Below are 21,408 nucleotides of genomic sequence, written 5' to 3'. Positions count from 1 at the left end.
GAAGAGGGGGGGTGGGTGGGAATTTCTGACAGACAGGTTGGACATGACAGGGAGGTATTTCTGTGCTGAAGTCAATTAAATCAAAGCTATCTTGTGGGATTTCAGAAAAAAAAAAATCAATTAAGTCCTCAGAATGATCGTCCAGAAAATCAGAAAAAAAAGCAATCAGGTCCCCAGAGTTGTTTTCCAGCTCACCCCCAGCGGTGTTGCAGTGGGCAGGGCTCTCCATTGCCCTCACTTGCTCCACGTTGTTATCCACCGTCGCGGATGTAGATGCCGGCTCACGCACCTGATCAGACGTGCAGGACTCTGACTCAGTCGCTTGCGGCTCGGGTTCCTCCTCCGCGGTGCGCTCGGGCTCATACTCCGCATGTCGGGGAGATGTTTGGCTGGGCTCTGGGTCTGAAGTGGGGCTGGTGTCATTCTCCGCGGTCGACGAAGTCCTACTGGACACCAGCACCCACTTGATGTACTCGGCGATGCTCTCCCGAGGACCCTCCCCGGACAGCCGCGCCTTTGTGGAGTTGTTAAGTCCTTTGTGGAAAAAGTTACACAGGCAGCTGTCCGGGTAGTGCGTGAGTGGAACGAGTCGCACAAAGTCTCTGGTGTGGTCCTCGAGAGAGCGGTTCCCCTGCTCCAGGAGCAGGATGAGGACGGCAGGGTTATCCATGATAAACAAAAATAAATAAATAAACACTGAGAAAAACGGAAAATAAAGCAGGGGAAACACGCCGGGAAACTGTGTTGGTCGGTCTTTATCTGTTACGGTTTGGTGCTGGAACGCTGAGACGAGACACGAATTACAAATAAACAGAGTCTTTAATATAATCCAAGGAGCAGACTGATCAGGAACATGAAGTACATCCACACACGTAAGCGTAAACATAAAGCAAAGACCGACAGTAAACTCAACTCAAAGACAGACTTATGAAGGGTGACTAATTACAAAGACAGGTGATACGGATAACAAGGACTAAACCAAAGCAGACAGATTAACGGGGGGAGACAATGGGAGAAACCAAATATATGACATGACTATGACACTTACACTCATCAAGGCTCTATTTTTTTTTATAAAAATGCAGTAAAAACAGTAATATTATGTAATATCATTACAATTTAAAATAACTATTTTCTTTTTTAATATATTTTAAAATGCAATTTATTTCTGTGATGGCAAAGCTAAATTTTCAGCATCATTACTCCAGTCTTCAGAGTCACATTATCCTTCAGAAATCATTCTAATATGCTGATTTGCTGCTCAAGAAACATTTCTTAATATTAATGTTGTAAACAGTTGTGCAGCTAAATGTTTTTGCAGAAAACCATAATACTATCAGGATTCTTTGATTATTATAAATTAAAGTAGAAATCCTCTGTTACATCTTATATAAATGTCTTTACATTAACTTTTGATCAATTTAGTGCATCCTTGCTTAATAAAACTATTCATTTCTTTAAATGAATAAATAAATAAATCTTACTGACCACAAATTTTTAAAAGGTAGTGTATCTATCCACAAGTATCCACAATCCCTTCAGTAGCTTCATGGACCTCAGGTTGAAAACCCAATTCATAACAGAATAAAAATAGTTTAAAGAGCAGATTCTGTCTAAATGCATTGAGGTGCTGGGAGGTCACCGTGCATATAAACATTTATAAGCAAGCATTACTCGGCACAGCCGACTTATAATTACTGTAACAAGCCATTGGTGGCTTCATGTCTAGTCTGTAGATATGTATTTGTTTGTTTATTCATTATGCACGTACAGGTGCCAGTTTCCTTCAGCATTGAGACACAGGAGAGCTTGTGCTCACGCTGGAAAGTTACTCTCGCTGGTTATGCAACCACACTACTCTAGTTTTCTGTCTAGGATGATGGATGTCTGTTTCCCTTCCCCTGCGTGCCAGAAATTCACACCACCTTTTCACAGCACCACTTTGGCTCTTTCATTGTATGCATGTGGCGTTTTAATAATTTATTCACCTGCACTATTTAATCGCTGGGAAAAATAAATGGGGGGTTTTATTTGAAATGTAATGTCTATGCTCAACATCAAACATATGGTGTTTTTCCTTCGGGGTGAAAGTGACACATTTATGGAATGTTGTTTCGACATCACCCGGGCGACATCTATCTGATAACTGACATAAGGGTCCTTCTGGAGTCGTATATGGTTTCAACACAAAACCATATGATGCTTCAGAGGAATACGAGATATTCCCACTTTCTCTTGTATCAAAACTACCCAAGATTTTTCAAGGTCAATGATGCACTTTGATAACTTTGATTATTAGTTTCTGGCTGTTGCTTTTATTGTCATTCCATTGCATTAGAAACACATATTGACTTGCTTGCCTCATTGCGTTTAAAAAGCCCTGTTAAAAACAGAGTTTTCCCCCTCAGTTCAGTCCAGAACCAGGTCCAGACAATGACACCGATGAGTCAGAGAGGTGTTCTCACTGGAGCTCCCTGTAGAGTCAGTTGGAGCGCATTAGGGCTGCAGGAATTCCTGATGTGTTTTGCAGCTGTGGGAATAATGTTTGTTTGCGTTTTATCTGTTAACAGGATCTCAGGGGTCCAGGAGAGGAACTCAGAGTAGGTTTCAATCATGGCTTTGTAATTATTTGTATATTAATTGTAATTTTGTAAGTTATATCAGTTGTACTCTTGAAATTAACAAATCTAAATTATAGTACCCATTGCAACTAGTCATTTACATTTTTATATTTTCAGGTTGTGCATTCTCATGTCTCTCATTTATTTTGCTAACAGGTCAGTCTATCAAGATGTTCATCCGTGGACGACCAATTACCATGTACATTCCTTCAAACATTCTAAACTACGAGGAGCTGAAAATGGATCTCCCCTCACAGAAGCTGGACCTGGATTGGGTGTATCCTAAAGAAATTCTTTAGCAATATTAATGAATTAATTACATTAGAATTAATTAAAATGAAATTAATATAAATTGAATTATATATGAATCTACTCTGATATAAATTAATTGTAATTATATAATACATCATATTATACAATAATTGCAAATGTAATATAATAATTGTAAAATATATGTAATTTTATTAACTATAAAATGTGATTTTAAAACCAATAATACTTATATATACACACACAAGATTTTTAATTTTTTTAAAGAACTTTGCTCATCAAAGTTCCATTTATTTAATCAAAAATACAGAAATAAAAGTATTCTGAAATATTATTGCCATTTAAAATAACTTTTTATTTTAATGTAATTTAAAATATAATTTATTTCTGTGATGCAAAGCTGAATTTTTATCGATCCTTCAGAAATCATTCTAATATGCTGATTTGTTAGCAATGTTGGAAACAGTTGTTGTGCTTAATATTTTTTTGGAACGTGTGATTCTTTTTTCAGGATACTTTGATGAATAAAAATTGAAAAAGAACAGCATTTAAGTAAAATAGAAAGCTTTTCTAACAATAGAAGTCTTTACTATCACTTTTTTTTATCAATTTAACACATTCTCGCTGAATGAAAGTATTAATTTCTTTCAAAGAAAGAAAAAAAGAAAAGATTTACTGACCCCAAACTTTGAACGGTAGTGTATATTGTTAGAAAAGATTTTTATTTTAAATAAACGCTGATCTTTGTAATGTTTTATTCATCAAAGAACCCTGAAAAAAGTATCACAGGTTCCGAATATATACACAAATATATATATATATATATATATATATATATATATTAAGCAGCACATCTGTTATCAACATTAATGGAAAAAAATCAGCGTATTAAAAGAATTTCTGAAGGATCATTTGACATTGAAGACTGGAGTAATGATGCTGAAAATTCAGCTTTGCATCAAAGGAATAAATTCTATTCTAAAGTATATTAAAATAGAAAACCACTATTTTAAATTGCAATAATAATTTACAATATTACTGTTTTTTTCTGTATTTTTAATCAAATAGATGCAGCCTTGATGAGCAGAGAAGTCTTCTTTTTAAAAAACATTAAAAATCATACTGATCCAAAACTTTTCAACAGCAGTGTATATGGAGAGAGAGAGAACTCTGATTTAAATAAAAGAGGAAAAAATGCTTCACGTTCCATTTATTTTATTTTTTTAATCTTATTAAAAGTTCCAAAAAATAAACCCTTGAACCTGATTGAAAGATTGAAAGTACATATTATTCTAATACATAGAACATAAATTAATTAACTTGACTTATGCTTTCTCAATTTCCACATTTTTGGGTTTATACCCAAAGTCTGGAACAAAATATCCGTTCCCTCAGTTATTTTGGAAACAGTATCAATCATATTTTTCCGAAACACTTATATTACCTCACATTGCCAAACACAGTGAAATAGAACTTTATATAATGCATAAATATTAGCAAACGTTCCTTGACCTTTTTATTTCCAGTTATGGTTACCGGGGACGGGACTGTCGAGCAAACCTTTACCTGTTGCCGTCTGGAGAAGCAGTTTATTTTATTGCGTGCGTGGTTGTTCTGTATCATTTTAACAGCCAAACACAAAGACATTATCAGAAACACACAGACTGTGTCAGATGGTGAGTTTGAAGAGCTATTTAGACGTGCACCTCATTTGTTTTTGATTCTTATGTTCTTACTTTTTCTTTTACTTCTTGGCATGTAGTCTTGCCATCCACCCCGACAAGGTGCGTGTAGCATCTGGACAGACAGCGGGAGTAGACAAAGATGGCAAGGTGAGATACACACATGAATAATTCACATTTTACTGATTTACAAAATGTGATGTAATCATGTATTTTTAGCTTTACAGGGCAAATGGTTAGTATGTTAATTGACATTGAATACTTACTGGAAGTCATTATGGTGTGACGTGCTATGCACCATGTAAAAACTATTTTCTACAGAATTTTACTAATTCTATTATTTATTTATCTATTATTTTTAATGTAGATTTTATGACCTTGTATACAATTGTAGTAGTTTTACATTTTAAAATGTATTTGTTGATGCCCAGGGCCATTTTAATTGATCAGTTGGTCTTGTTTAGTACGTCGCTTTGGATAAATTAAGCAGTGAAGGCAAAATGGTGATTAGAAAGTGGCGTAATAGCCTGTTGTGCATTCAAAAAACCTTATATAAGCCAGTTACCCGCTTATGTTTTTTTTTGTGTGTGCATGTGTGTACGTCAGCCTCTTCAGCCCTTTGTCCACATCTGGGACTCCAAAACGCTAGTGACACTGCAAAAGATCGGCCTCGGCACATTTGAGCGAGGTGTCGGAGCTTTAGCATTTTCCAGTTCAGTGAGTATTGCCTCCCATTTTGCATTCTTTCCAGTTAAAACACAGCAGACAGAGGATCCAAATTACTTCACAAGCATTCCTGAACTAGAAACTTTGGCATGTGGCAGTCTTTTGAAATAGTACAATTTTAATTGTTTAAATTGTAGATATTATAGTTTTAAAATATCTGTTTTCTATTTGAATGACGTGTTTAATAATTTAATTCTATTTTGTATTTTTACAATAACAATGTAATTAAAGGGGTCCTATTATGCTTTTTCACTTTTTGAATTTAAGTCAGTGTGTGGTGTGTATGTTTGGGCATAAAAACATCTACAAAGTTACAAATCTCAAAGGCCACTCCAAAGGGAGATATTTAGCTTTTAAAAAATCCCTTTTCAAGAGCTACAACGAACAGCTTGTTTGGACTACAGCGTTTGTTTTCTGGATGCTATAATGTCACAACGTGGTCCATTAGAATAGCATTTAAATAAATCCTGCATACAGAAATTCAAATTGTTGGCGGGTTGGGTCAATAAAAGCCTCCTGTAGTGAACCAATTTGTTTTTGTAAGAAAAATATCCATATTTAAAATGTAAAAATCACTTAAATCTAGCTTGTGCAGTTGTACACGGAACTTGCTGCTTTTGGAAGGGGCGTGGCAGTACTAAATGCTGTCTAAGCTGTTAGCCAATTGCAACACAGTAGGACTACTAACCAATCACAACACATTTTGTTATTTTGGAAGGTGGGCCTTCATAAAACCCGGAACTAATCCAATCATGAGCGCATGTTCTAGTGCACCCCCATAACTAAATCAAGACTTTGTAAAAAAAAAAACATAATAGGACCCCTTTTATATTTTATTTATTAAAGCCAAGTATGAATCCTATCAAGCTTTATTCCAAAATCCATTTATTCCAAAATAATAACTCAAGGCAGTAATTTAAAGGCACAAAATGTGATTTTTTTTTTATTAAAATATCCAAAAACCACTAGAACAGTGTTATATATTTTGCTGACTTGTGTACTTACATTATCCCAAATGTTTTAAAGAATGTTTAGATAAGCAGAGAAATAAGAATCCTCCTTTCTTCGCCTGCCAATGACGTCATACACCCTTGATTTTCCGGTTTTATTTTGTAGAAAGCCTAGAAATCCCTAAGACTCTTTAATATGTTATGCATTTTATTAAACAGGTGATGAACGCACAGAGTAGCATTATAACAGAACTTTCAACACACTCAAATGTATCTAATATGATAAACAACACTGTTTTACCTCACATACGCAGGACCAGAAGAAGCAGAAGTGGTCGACTGTGGCATAATAAAAGCTCTGCTGCTTTTGAGTCGTGTATTACACCTTGTTTTGCTTCCACGACTTTCAGCCCCACCCTGCTTCATACTACAATCGTGGCCAAAAGTTTTGAGAATTACATAAATATTGGAAATTGGAAAAGTTGCTGCTTAAGTTTTTATAATAGCAATTTGCAAATACTCCGGAATGTTATGAAGAGTGATCAGATGAATTGCATAGTCCTTCTTTGCCATGAAAATTTACTTAATCCCGAAAAAACTTTCCACTGCATTGTTAAGAAGGCTTCAGGGTGTCCAAGAAAGTCCAGCAAGCACCAGGATCGTCTCCTAAAGAGGATTCAGTTGCGGGATCAGAGTGCCACCAGTGCAGAGCTTGCTCAGGAATGGCAGCAGGCAGGTGTGAGCGCATCTGCACACACAGTGAGGCCAAGACTTTTGGAAGATGGCCTGGTCTCAAGAAGGGCAGCAAAGAAGCCACTTCTCTCCAAAAAAAACATCAGGGACAGATTGATCTTCTGCAAAAAGTATGGTGAATGGACTTCTGAGGACTGGGGCAAAGTCATATTCTCCGATGAAGCCTCTTTCCGATTGTTTGGGGCATCTGGAAAAAGGCTTGTCTGGAGAAGAAAAGGTGAGCGCTACCATCAGTCCTGTGTCATGCCAACAGTAAAGCATCCTGAGACCATTCATGTGTGGGGTTGCTTCTCATCCAAGAGAGTCTGCTCACTCACAATTTTGCCCAAAAACACAGCCATGAATAAAGAATGGTACCAAAACACCCTCCAACTTCTTCCAACAATCCAACAACAGTTTGGTAAAGAACAATGCATTTTCCAGCACGATGGAGCACCGTGCCATAAGGCAAAAGTGATAACTAAGTGGCTCGGGGACCAAAACGTTGAAATTGGGTCTATGGCCTGGAAACTCCCCAGATCTTAATCCCATTGAGAACTTGTGGTCAATCCTCAAGAGGCGGGTGGACAAACAAAAACCCACTAATTCTGACAAACTCCAAGAAGTGATTATGAAAGAATGGGTTGCTATCAGTCAGGATTTGGCCCAGAAGTTGATTGAGAGCATGCCCAGTCGAATTGCTGAGGTCCTGAAAAAGAAGGGCCAACACTGCAAATACTGACTCTTTGCATAAATGTCATGTAATTGTCGATAAAAGCCTTTGAAACGTATGACGTGCTTGTAATTATATTTCAGTACATCACAGAAACGACTGAAACAGATCTAAAAGCAGTTTAGCAGCAAACTTTGTGAAAACTAATATTTGTGTCATTCTCAAAACTTTTGGCCACGACTGTACAGTGACCTTAATAAGGCTTTATTACATTGGCTCATCCATGAATATGATTTCTGCCCCACAACTCTCGTGATTGCACATTCAATCACGTCATCAAACTTCTTTGTTTGTTTTGATATGCGCCCTCTAGCAGCGAAAACCTACATATTGTGTCTTTTAAATAATATATTTTATTTGTTCAGCTATTCCTTTTAATAGGTTCAAACTTTAAACTTCTATTTTTATTTTTTTCCATTTTTCGGATCATCAGTCATCAAAGCTCGATAAATATTGGTCACAGACACTGAGATTTACTTTAAATTTCCCCAAGCTGATTACTCACTAAAAACTCCCACAGTTCATGTTTTCAGTCCTTTTTTTAAGTTTTATTTTAATGTAACAAAATGGTGATGCATAAGTGTGTGAGTTGTTTACTTTCTCTATTAAATTAGCTTTCCCATTAATGCCGTAATATTGTTCATTCAGACTGATTAGCAAATGTGCACAAACACAAAAAGCAGGATTTATCGCATGATCCGATTATAGCCAGTCGCATCCAATCACATCGCAATGGAGGCATTGGGTCCTCTTGCATGATTTTCCCTAATTCATTCTCAGTTACCCCCCACCAAACCCACCACACATTAGGGGGTCTGTTAAAACTCAATGAGCTCAGGGGAGGCAAGAGAGACGGGGACTCCCATTGTAACTTTATCTGATGGTGTCACTGTTGGACTATGTTTCTATGGACAAGTGATTTATACACTTTTCAATGTTTTAATTTTGTAATATTGGCATTGTTATATTTTTTTAGTATTTTTTTCTCATACAACATTTTGAGGATTTTTAATAATAAGAAGCACCAAAACAGCATATTACAACGATTTCTGAAGAATCATGTGAAACTGAAAACGTAATAATGCTGAAAATTCAGCTTTGCCATCACAGGAATAAATAGCATTTTGAAATATATTAAAATAGAAAACATTTATTTTAAATTGTAGTATTTCACAAAACTATTGTTCTTACTGTATTTTTGCAGCCTTGGTGAGCATAAGAGACTTCTTTCAAAAACATATGTATTAAAAAACATAATTATGGTAGTGTATTGTTTTTTTCTTTTTTTTCTTGTTACAGGATGGTGGTACATTCCTGTGTGTGATTGACGATTCCAATGAACACATGCTTTCTGTATGGGACTGGAATAAAAACATAAAGCATACTGAAGTCAAGGTGTGCTCACTTACACACATACACACACACACACACACAGAAATAGTTTGGTATATACTTTCTACCATTACAATATCAACATAAACCTACATGGATATAGTATACATTCTCATGATTAGAAACCTAGCAATATTTTTTTCAAGCACACAGTATTTTCTAATAAAAACTCCAGGTTCAACCCTCCATCATGTCTGAAACTGTTCTAAATTGTTTGACAATTATTTTGCTTTTTAAGATTTTTTAGGATAAATTATCCTAGTGAATATTTCAGCAGCTCTTGACTGAATATAAAGCCAGCTGCATGCGTTCTGTAAAGCTGTCAGCTGTATTGTGGATGTTTTTTTAGCTCCGTGGGATCTTTTATCCTGAATATTTCCTCCTCCTTCTGCACGAGCGGTTTGAGCGGGGTTGCTATGGGAGCGGCTAAATATTTTACAGTAGATTTGTGTGAGTGATTGCGAGTGTTTTTAGGGCTAGCCATTGGTATGAAGTAATTTTTCTTCCTCCTGTGTTTATTTTTGGGCTTTGCTGCTAGTAGTGGATTTAGGAAGTAGTTGGACTTTGAATGGCATGACGCTTTATCAAGGGAGTTCTGTTTGCTGACTAAGTTAATCTAGATTTTCATTTCAGTATGAATTGGTTTATTTTTTTAAAGTCGGTTTGTGGTGAGGTACATATCATTCATAAATTTCCTGAACCTTTCAGATGTATTTTTTGAGGTGAAATTGAAGATGAACACACAGAACATGGTTGCAGTCCAAAATTAAAGACCCTGAAGAATTTAGAAATCATAAGCAAGGACAATATCTGGAGAGCTTTGAAGATGTATTTACAGTTTTTGGATTACACCTTTTAATAAAACAGGGAAATTACAGTCATTTTCTGTCATTAAACTGACATGAGCTGCTATTGCAGCTGAAGACTGACTGGATGTTTGAAGTTGAATTGCAGCTTTTCTCCTATAATAACACAGAGCCTTTGGCACAAAGTCATATATACTGTGGAAAACCATATGTCTTCATGGTGTGTGTCTATGTGGAATTGTTTCAGAGCACTAATGAGGCAGTCTTGGCTGTGGACTTCAGCCTAACAGACACCAACAACATCATCTCCTGTGGCAAGTCCCACGTCTACTTCTGGACCATGAGCGCTGGCACGCTGACCAAGAAACAGGGCATCTTTGGAGTGAGTCCATATTTGGCCACCAAGTTGACTGTCCTCCACTGTAAATGTGGTATCATTTCTTTTTCCATGTACGAAAATGGGAAGAAATTATATGTATTAACAGCAACTCACTTACAAAAATGTACCACGGTATTATCATATTTAAGTGGACGTTGTAAAATAGTAGTATCGTGTTATTTTTAGGAGTACACTGTTTTTCAAACGTTTGGGGTCAGGATTTTTTTTATTAATACTTTTATTTAGCAAGGATGTATTAAACTGATCAAAAGTGACAGGAAAGTTACCGGTATGTATAATGTTTACGAAAGAAATTCGAATTATTTTACCAAAATAAGAAGGATCATATAAAATTCATGTTATTTTATATTTAGTACCGACCTGAATTGATAGAAGATATTTCATTACATAAAAAGGAAATGGTTTAATTTATAAAAATGACCCTGCTCAAAAGTTTACATACATTTGATTATCAATACTGTGTTGTTACCTGAATGACCCACAGCTTTGTTTTTTTTTGTTTAGTGGTAGTTGTTCATGAGTCCAGTTTTTCACACTCAGGACAACTGAGGGACTCCTATGCAACTATTACAGAAAGTTTAAATGCTTACTGATGCTTCACAAAGAAAAACAATGCATTTAGATCCAGGGGTGTAAACTTTTGAACAGAATGAGGATGAGTACTGCCCTTCAGAAGCTTCAGAAGATGTTCCCCAGAAGACAAAATACGTTAAATTTACCCTGATCTTCAAATTCAAAAAGTTTTCACCCCCTTAATGCTCTTGTATCCTGAGTGTTATTTTTATGTAATTCCATCACTATGCTGTTATATAGAATATTATTTTTAAGTACATTTTTTACTATCTCATAGCTAGCTGATGATTAGCTTTAAAGGATAGAACTGCTTCATAATGTATTCAGCTTTGAATTCACTCATTGTTTGGTATTCGTTAGTGTTTGTAATTTTGTTCATTGTTTCATTAACAGAAATACAAAAAGCCCAAGTTTGTCCTGTGCTTCGTGTTCAGTCTTACGGGTGATGTGTTGACGGGAGACTCCGAAGGGAACATTCTCACATGGGGAAAATCAGCTGCTGATATTAAAACATTAGGAAAAGGAGCAAAGGGTATGCAACATGATTTCCTAATTTTTGCCTGATAGACTTCTATTTTAAGTATTAATATAGATGTTTAAAACACTATGTTTATCAGTACTATATCGGTTTTCATCTGATACTAAAGATTTCTCCAATATATATATATATATATATATATCCATATTCATATAAATAACGATCCATCTTTCATATATACACTTATAATGTTGTGCTGATTACATTTATTTGTAGCATTCCAATTTAATATATTTGCAGTTACATTACAAAAGTTTACATTCCCCTTTCAGACTCTGCAAAATGTTAATTATTTTATATTAAATAACAAAAGCATGTTATTGTTTATTTTGTACTGACCTGAACAAAATATTTCACACAAAAGATGTTTACGTATAGTCCACAAGAGAAAATAATAGCTGAATTTATAAAAAATTACCCCATTTGAAAGTTTACATACACTTAATTCTTAATACTGTGTTGTTACCCGAATGATCCACAGCTGTGTTATCTTTTTGAACCCTTTCCAACAATGACTGTATGATTGTGAGATCCATCTTTTCACACTGAGGACAGCTTGAGGGACTAATATGCAACTATTACAGAAAGTTCAAATGCTTACTGATGCTTCAGAAAGAAAACACGATGCATTAAGTGCCGGGGGTGAAAACTTTTTGAATTTAAAGATCAGGGTAAATTGAACTTGTTTTGTCTTCTGGGAAACATTTAAGTATTTTCTGTAGCCTTTGAAGGGCAGTACTAAATGAAAAAATATGATATTTAGGCAAAATAAGAAAAATGTACACATCTCCATTCTGTTCAAAAGTTTTCACCCCCGGCTCTTAATGCATGGTTTTTCCTTCTGGAGCATCAGTGAGTGTTTAAACCTTCTGTAATAATTGCATATGAGTCCCTCAGTTGTCCTCAGTGTGAAAAGATGGATCTCAAAAACATATAGTCATTGTTGGAAAGGGTTCAAATACACAAAAATTCTAAAAAAAAAAAAGAATTTGTGGGACCTTAAGGATTTTTTTTAAGGACAGCAGGCAGTTTAACTGTTCAGGATAAACAAGGGACTCATGAACAACTATCACTAAACAAAAAAAAAAAACAGCTGTGGATCATTCAGGTCACAACACAGCATTCAGAATCAAGTGTATGTAAACTTACGAACAGGGTCATTTTTATAAATTCAACTATTATTTTCTCTTGTGGACTTTATGTAAACATCTTTTATGTGAAATATCCTATTCAAGACTAAAGTCAGTACTAAATAAATCACCAGCTTATTGGTATCCACCAGAATTATTATCTGTGTCCGTGTAAAATCTTTTTTTCTTTATTTTTTACTTAAGTTTTTAACTAAATATAGCCTGTATTTATTATTTAAAACTATATAAAGACTGTTATAGATAATTTCCTCTTTTTTTTTTTTTTTTTTCTCCAAATGTGACCCTGGACCACAAAACCAGTCTTAAGTCACTGGGGTATATTTGTAGCAATAGCCAAAAATACATTGTATGGGTCAAAATTATAGATTTTTCTTTTATGCCAAAAATTATTAGGAAATTAAGTAAAGATGATGTTCCATGAAGATTTTTTGTAAAATTCCTACTATAAATATATCAAAATGTAATTTTTGATTAGTAATATGCATTGTTAAGAACTTAATTTGGAGAACTTTAAAGGTGATTTTCTCAGTATTTTGATTTTTTTTGCACCCTCAGATTCCAGATATTCAAATAGATGTATCTCGGCCATATATTATCCTATCCCAACAAACAATATATCAATAGAAAGCTTATTTATTGAGCTTTCATATGATGCATACAACTCAGTTTTGTAAAATTTAACCTTATGACTGGTTTTGTGGTCCAGGGTCACAAATTCACCTTGCCACTTTTTCTTCTCTTCCGCCTGTAGAGACATTTCAGATCATGAAGCAGACGCGAGCTCACGAGGGCAGTGTTTTCGCTATGTGCGTCCTGCAGGGTGGAGCTATACTCAGTGGTGGTGGCAAGGACCGCAAGATCATCCGCTGGAGTGCAGACCTGGCACCTGAAAGAGAGTGCGAGGTAAAACGTGAATCTGTATTATCTTTGAAACTGTGTGTTTGCAGCTTTGCAGAGTATATGAAATTATAGAGTTTATATATCAAACACTTCTTGAATGGTCTTTGTTCTTTCAGATTTCTGAGAAATTTGGCGCAGTCCGCACCATTGCGGATGTAGATGGAGAGGAACTGCTCGTTGGCACAACACGAAATGCAATCCTAAGAGGAACATTTTCGGATGGGTTTGTGGCCATTGTACAGGTAGATGAATTACAATAAAATTAACTTCTAATTCTAAAACTTCTTTATAAATTTCATTTCAAAATTAACTTCAAATCATTAATTACTTACCCTCATGTCGTTCCAAACCCATGAGACCAAATTAAAGATATTTAAGACAAATTAAGATATTTTTGATGAAATGGAACGACATGAGGGTGAGTAATTAATAACAGAATTTTCATTTTGGGTAAACTGTCCCTTTAAGTGAATCAAAAAATTTGTATTGAATTGTCAGGGTCATGTGGATGAAATGTGGGGTCTGGCCACACACCCCACTCAGAACATATTTCTTAGCTGTGGAAATGATCGCCAAGTGTGTGTGTGGAATGCAGAGGACCACAAACTGGACTGGTGCACAACACTAGAGGTCAGTATCCGAAAACCGTATCTTTTTTTAAAGGCACACTAGGTTTTTTTTGTGTGCGCCACTGGCTGTATACTACACTTTATGCTGTTTTCTTAAACAGAAAACCGTATCTTTTTTTTAAAGGCACACTAGGTTTTTTTTGTGTGCGCCACTGGCTGTATACTACACTTTATGCTGACACCTACAGTATTGGTATGGATTCTGCATCATGCAATATGCTTGGAATAGAGTAGAAGTAAACAACTGAAGGTATTTGATAATATGGGCATTACTGAGATATATTCATTTGATCTCAACACACTAACACTACAGTGAAGACTTTTGGGGGTTGAGGTTATTTATTCATTTATTTAAAATGTTTTGAAAGAAGTCTCTTATGTACGACTGCATTTTAGTGCCATGTAAAAACTATTTTACAAATCCAAGATTAAGTAATATTTTTAGAATAAAGTCAAAATTGCGACTTTATTGTCATAACAATTTGTTTTTATTCTCGAAACATTTTGACTTAATTCTCTAAACATTTATTTTTTTCTCTAAACTTTATTCTCATAATTTCGACTTTATTCTCAGAACATTTCGACTTTATTCTCAAAGTTTTGACTTTATTCTCGTAACATTTCGACTTTAATCTTGAAACATTTGACTCTTTTCTCAAAATATTTTGACTTTAAATTCATAATTTTCGATTTTTTTTTTAACGTGGCACTAAAATGCGTCGTACTCATGCGCACCAAGGTTACATTTGTTTAATTCAAATATACAGTAAAAGCAGTAATATTGTGAAATATTATTACAATTTATAATAAAGGCATATTTTTATATGTGACCCTGGACCACAAAACCAGTCTTAAGTCGCTGGGGTATATTTGTAGCAATAGCCAAAAATACATTGTATGGGTCAAAATTATTGATTTTTCTTTTATGCCAAAAATCATTAGGAAATTAAGTAAAGATCATGTTACATTAAGATTTTTTTGTAAAATTCCTACTGTAAACCTATCAAAATGTAATTTTTGATTAGTAATATGCATTGTTAAGAACCTAATTTGGAGAACTTTAAAGGTGATTTTCTCAGTATTTCGATTTTTTTGCACCCTTAGATTCCAGATTTTCAAATAGATGTATCTCAGCCAAATATTGTCCTATCCTAACAAACTATACATCAATAGAAAGCTTATTTATTGAGCTTTTACATGATGTATATATCTCAGTTTTGTAAAAATTTAACCTTATGACTGGTTTCGTGGTCCAGGGTCACATATTATTAGCCAAATTAATATAAATAAGTATAAAAAATATATATTTATAACTGTATATTTTTCTATAGTTTTAAATGTAATTTATTCCTGTAATGGCAAAGCTACATTTTAAGCATCATTAATCGTGTTCAGTGTCACATAATCCTTCAGAAATCATTCTACACTGCAAAAAATGCTTTTCTCATTCAGATTTTTTGTCTCGTTTCCAGCCAAAATATCTAAACATTCTCAAATCAAGAAGGATTTTCTAGACGAGTAAAAATGATTGTCTTTACTAAAATGAATAAAAAATAACTTCTAAAAGTAAATAATTTTTACTTGTCTAGAAAATCCTTCTTGATTTAAGAATTTTTAGATATTTTGGCTGAAAACAAGACAAAAATCTAAGTAAGAAGATTTTTTTTGCAGTGTAAAAAAAAAAATCTAAGTCATTTTTTGCAGTGTAATATGCTGCTCAAGCTGATTTGCTGCTCAAGAAACACTTCTTATTATTATCAATGTTGAAAATAGTTGTGCTATTTAACATTTTATGGGAAACCATGATGCCTTTTTTCAATTCTTTCATCAATAAAAAGTTCAAAAGAACAGCATTTATTTGAAATAGAAATATTTTGTGACATTTATAGATGTTCTTGCATCTTTGCGGAATAAAATTATTAATTCCTTTTAAAAAAATGTGGGAAATAAATACTGACCCCAAATTTTTTATTTGGCAGTGCATGTAGTATACACAGATATCACTGAAAATCATTTGAGTATACATCAGTTTAAACATATTTGCCAATATTAATATTATTTTAAATGTAAAAGTTTTACGCTGGTGCACCTTTGAATATTCATACCATTTTAACATTACTCTTCGTCACTTTTAGGAATCTGGTCTGTGCGCTGATTTCAGCCCAAATGGAGCTGTCGTCTCTGTTGGACTGAGTACTGGAAGGTAAAACATTTACAAGCCAGCTGATAACAATTACCATTTCAGTTTTATAGTAAGCTTTTAACAATGAAATGTTCTCTGTTTAATGGCTTTATGATGGTTTTTAACCGCTTACCTATATAGATGGGTTGTACTGGATCTGCAAACCAAGGAAGTGGTGTTAGACCTGATTGATGGCAATGAGCAGCTGTCCGTAATGAGATACTCACCAGGTAAGAGGTCAACAAAAGCACAATAATATAGGACATAGTATAAAACAGAACAACAACTTTCCATTTATTAATAAATATATATTATTAGATATACCATTAGCCATGTTTTTATTTCTAGCTTGTTTCAGTGTGGCATGTTTTACAGCATGCAAATTGTTCTGCAGCTCTTATAAGCCTATTTACAGATTATAACTTCTATTTTACGGCTTACCAAAACACAGATGGCAGCTTTTTGGCAGTTGGTTCCCATGACAACTTCATCTACATTTACAGCGTCACCGAGGGTGGCCGGCGTTATACGCGATTCGGAAAGTGCACAGTAAGCAAAGCATTCGGGTCGAGTATTCTAAATGATGTCTAACTGCTTTATGGTGGTTTGTTGTGTGCAATGGTTTATAGCGGTAAAAGCACATTAAGTTGTGCAGATAAAACTCTTCACTTTATGTAACTCCACAGGGGCACTCCAGTTTCATTACTCATCTCGACTGGTCCAAAGATGGAAAGTACATCATGTCCAACTCTGGCGATTATGAAATTCTATACTGTAAGGCTGCATGCTTGATTTCATAATACAGAAAGATATTCACAGAAGACAATGAGTTAAATAAATGATAATGAACATTTATGCTTTGGATAAAGGGGATGTTGCAAGCGGCTGCAAGCTGTTGAGGAACCGGTTTGAGAGTAAAGATCGAGAGTGGGCGTCCTATACCTGTGTTCTTGGATTCCACGTCATGGGTGAGTGAAATAAAAAAAAAAATGTTGTTATTAGTGGTTCTTGCGAAGGAAAGTGTAGCATATCTATAAACCAGAATAACAGTGTCAAACTCATTTTGAGTGGAAGTGGAGAAAACATCACTTTATGCATGTTGTGTTTTTTTTTTTTTTTTTTTGTTCACCACCAGTCAAAAGTTTTTGAACAGTAAGATTTTTAAGTTTTTAAAGAAGTCTCTTCTGCCCACCAAACAAAAACTGTACAGCAAAGACTGTAAAATTTAGAAATAGTTTTACTATTTAAAATAACTGTTTCTATTTGAATATATTTTAAAATGTAACTTATTCCGGTGATTTCAAAACTGAGTTTTTAGCATCACTACTGGAGTCACATGATCCTTCAGAAATCATTCTAATATTATGATATGCCACTCACAAAACGTGTATTATTATGTTGAAAACAGCTGAGTAGATTTTTTTCAGGTTCCTTTGATGAATAGAAAGTACAGAAGAAGAGCATTTATCTGAAATAGAAATCGTTTGTAAGATTATAAATGTCTTGCGAAATAAAAGTATTCATTTTGATCATTTCTTTTCCAAAAATAAAAATAAATAAATTATACTGACTCCAAGCTTTTGAATGGTATAGTGTGTAATGTTACAAAAGCTTTAATTTCAAATAAATGCTGATCTTGGCATATTTCTATTCATCAAAGAATCCTTAAAAAATGTACTAAACTGTTTTAAATATATGATGATAATAATAATAATAAGTGTTTCTTAAACAGCAAATCAGGAATAAATTACATTTTAAAAAACATTGAAATTGTTATTTTAAATAGTTAAAATATTTCAGAATTTTGCTGTTTTTGCTGTACTTTGGATCAAATAAATTCAGGCTTGGTGAGCAGAAGAGACTTCTTTAAAAACATTAAAAATCTTACTGCTCAAAAACTTATGACTTTTTGACTTTTCTGAAGGGCCAAAATCAACCCAATTTTATGTATTATTATTTAACATTAGTTTAAAATAAAAATAAAGTTAAAACCTCGGTTAAAAGTGTTTTGTTTTTGAAAACCAAAGTGTTTGTATGTGTTAGATCTCTCATAGATCTGGTCTATGTGCATTAAGTATATTTCCTAATATATTATATGTAAGTGTTTGTTAACTGTCTTTGTAAACTGTAATGCTGCCTAGGTGTGTGGCTCGAGGGATCAGATGGGACAGACATCAATGCCTTGTGTCGGTCACACAGTGAGAGAATGGTGGCAGTAGCTGATGACTTCTGTAAGGTTCATTTGTTCCAGTATCCATGTCCCAAACCAAAGGTAAGTAACTGCCTAATATTAAGAGTCAAAGAAATTATTATTTTGATATGCTTAAGGATGCATTATAGTTTGATATAACAGGTCAGATAATGTATGTTATGTTGAGTTAGAAAATGCAGATTATTTATTTACATAGCAATGAGTAATGATGCTAAAAATTCAGTTTTGAAACCACAGGAATAAATTACATTTTATAATATATTCAAATAGAAAACAGTTATTTTAAATAGTAAAAATATTTCCGAATTGTACTGTTTTTACTGTACTTGATAAGCAGAAGAGACTTCTTTAAAAACATAAAAAAGACGTACTGTTCAAAAACTTTTGACTTGGTAGTGTTTTTTTTTTCACGTACATGTAACATATTAGAAAAAGTGTTTGTTCATGCTCCAAAACATTAATAATTTATTCCCTGATTTCTTTATCAGGCTCCAAGTTATAAGTATGAGGGCCATGGCAGTCATGTGACCAACGTTCGATTCACACATAATGACAGTCACCTTCTGTCAATGGGCGGGAAAGACACCTGCATCCTCCAGTGGCGGGTAAAAGGGACAGGGATTGGAGACCATCCCAAAGAACATCTAGCTTCTTCCTCGTCTCTCTACTCTTCCTCTAGCTCTCCAGAGAATGGAACTTAGACAGAAAACCTATACCAGGAACCAGGAAAGAAACAGGCATGAATATATTCTAGGAAATGAAAAAAGGGGGAAATATCTCATTGCACAATCTGCTGTGGCATGAGGCATTTGGAAGGTGTGAAACATATCACAGTGTTGTTTCACCATTGAGAAATCATAGATAATGCATAGCTATTCACTACCTACATTTCTTTGTGAACTGATGTTGAGGCTTAACAAATGGCCAAAAAAAGATTTTGTCTGATAACTGTGTTTTCTTTTTTTATGTATTATTGCATACATAAACCAAAAGGAAAATTTATAATACATTATGAAAAGCCTAAAAAATTGTGGTGGTCCTGAAAATGTTTATTTTCTTAATGCTAAATTTTTTTTCCGCTTTTAATTTTGAGGCTTTATATGAGATTCACACATTTGGCAAAACAAATTGTGAATTGTGACCTTGGACCATAAAACCAATCGTGAAGTAGCACAGATATATTTGAAGCAATAGGCAAAAATACATTGTATGGGTCAAAATTATTGATTTTTCTTTTATGCCAAAAATCATTAGGATATTAAGTAAAGATCCATTATGTTCCATGAAGATATTTTGTACATTTCCTACTCTAAAACTTCATTTTTGAGTAGTAATATGCATAGCTAAGTTCATTTGGATAACTTTAAAGGCGATTTTTTCGATATTTAGAATTTTTTGCACCCTCAGATTTATGATTTTCAAATAGTTGTATCTTGGTCAAATATTGTCCTATCCTAACTAACCATACATCAAGTGAAAGCTTATTTACTCAGACTTAAGATGTATAAATCTCAAATTCAAAAAATGTACCCTTATGACTGGTTTTGTGGTCCAGGGTCACAAATTTCACAAAAGTGAAATTTATGTCATTTCAGTACATCGTAAGACAAGGATGTATTAAATGAAATGAAATAATCTCTAGTTTTGACATGTATCATGCTTTACTCGAGTTTACATGTGTTTGTTTACTTCATAATGCGTTTCATACGCTTATTTTAATAATCTGTTTTATTCGGTCATTAAATACTACATGCATAATTGTGTGACATTACATTATTAACAATAAATCATGTCTCTATGAAGCACTGTGTTATGGGCAGTAAGATAATCAATGCTTTATTTGCCATGAGGAATATTTCCTCTGTCCAGAAACTTCCAAAAGGCTTGTTTTGTATGGATCAAGTCAGCTTTTCACAGCTTGTTAAACAATGTGAAATTTAGATATTTTTAATCAAATAAATACATTTTAAAGTAAGAATGTTATTTTTGTCTTTGTACTGTGTACGAGTTTCATAACCTAATGTGATTCATACGGTTGTAGTGTTACGAAACGACACCTAGAGGACAATGGAAGGAAGATTTTGTGTTTGTTTGTTTTTTATTATTAAGAGACTGCGATGCTGTCTGTAAGTCTATAGAGGGAAGTATTGCACCACTTTTCACTGTTCTAACCTGATTCTGCGTTTTGTTCACAAGTGAACCTTTCTGGTCGTTTGGATGATCATATATCTAAATAAAATCTGAAAAATTCCATTTTCAATTTAGTTTAAATCTAATGTAATTAACCTTTAATAGGTCTAAGTGTATATATGACCCTGGACCACAAAACTAGTCGTAAAGTACATTGTATGGGTCAAAATTATTGATTCTTTTGCGCCAAAAATCATTAGGATATTAAGATCCATTAAGTTCCATGAAGATATTTTGTACATTTCCTACTCTAAAACTTAATTTTTGAGTAGTAATATGCCTAGCTAAGTTCATTTGGATAACTTTAAAGGCGATTTTCTGGATATTTAGATTTATTTGCACCCTCAGAGTTATGATTTTCAAATAGTTGTATCTCGACCAAATATTGTCCTATCCTAACAAACCATACTTCAATGGAAAGCTTGTTTATTCAGACTTCAGATGTATAAATATCAATTTAAAAAAATGTACCCTTATGACTGGTTTTGTGGTCCAGGGTCACAAATATCACAAAAGTGAAAGGATAGGACGATATTTGGCGATATAAATCAAAATATTGAGAAAATCGTCTTTAAAGTTGTCCAAATGAAGTTCTTTGCAATGCATAATACAATTAAAAAATAAGTTTTGATATATTTACGGTAGGATATTTACAAAAAAATCTTCATGAAACATGATGTTTACTTAATATCCTAATGATTTTTGGCATAATGCTACAAAC

General features: G+C 33.9%; 1 protein-coding gene across 2 annotated transcripts in view; it reads left to right on the top strand.

The window, feature by feature from the left end:
* The window catches only part of eml3 (EMAP like 3), a 64,450-nt gene extending 43,975 nt beyond the window's left edge, over positions 1–20,475 (top strand). For both annotated transcript variants that reach the window (XM_073836376.1, XM_073836377.1), the window contains 18 exons: positions 2,571–2,600; positions 2,778–2,898; positions 4,418–4,567; positions 4,654–4,723; positions 5,180–5,290; positions 9,014–9,109; positions 10,160–10,294; positions 11,279–11,417; positions 13,326–13,477; positions 13,591–13,716; positions 13,973–14,104; positions 16,239–16,306; positions 16,427–16,515; positions 16,737–16,834; positions 16,972–17,059; positions 17,155–17,253; positions 18,427–18,557; positions 18,986–20,475. In XM_073836376.1, the coding sequence (XP_073692477.1) occupies positions 2,571–2,600; positions 2,778–2,898; positions 4,418–4,567; positions 4,654–4,723; positions 5,180–5,290; positions 9,014–9,109; positions 10,160–10,294; positions 11,279–11,417; positions 13,326–13,477; positions 13,591–13,716; positions 13,973–14,104; positions 16,239–16,306; positions 16,427–16,515; positions 16,737–16,834; positions 16,972–17,059; positions 17,155–17,253; positions 18,427–18,557; positions 18,986–19,198 (2,048 nt within the window). In that variant the 3' untranslated portion in view covers positions 19,199–20,475. The remainder of the gene's footprint in view (positions 1–2,570; positions 2,601–2,777; positions 2,899–4,417; positions 4,568–4,653; positions 4,724–5,179; positions 5,291–9,013; positions 9,110–10,159; positions 10,295–11,278; positions 11,418–13,325; positions 13,478–13,590; positions 13,717–13,972; positions 14,105–16,238; positions 16,307–16,426; positions 16,516–16,736; positions 16,835–16,971; positions 17,060–17,154; positions 17,254–18,426; positions 18,558–18,985) is intronic.
* The last annotated feature ends 933 nt before the right edge of the window (positions 20,476–21,408 follow it).

This window comes from Garra rufa, chromosome 3 (genome assembly GCF_049309525.1).
Source record: "Garra rufa chromosome 3, GarRuf1.0, whole genome shotgun sequence".
NCBI classification, from domain to species: Eukaryota; Metazoa; Chordata; class Actinopteri; order Cypriniformes; family Cyprinidae; genus Garra; species Garra rufa.
Note: the sequence above shows the minus strand (reverse complement) of the source record. Positions and strands in the feature narration are given on the sequence as shown.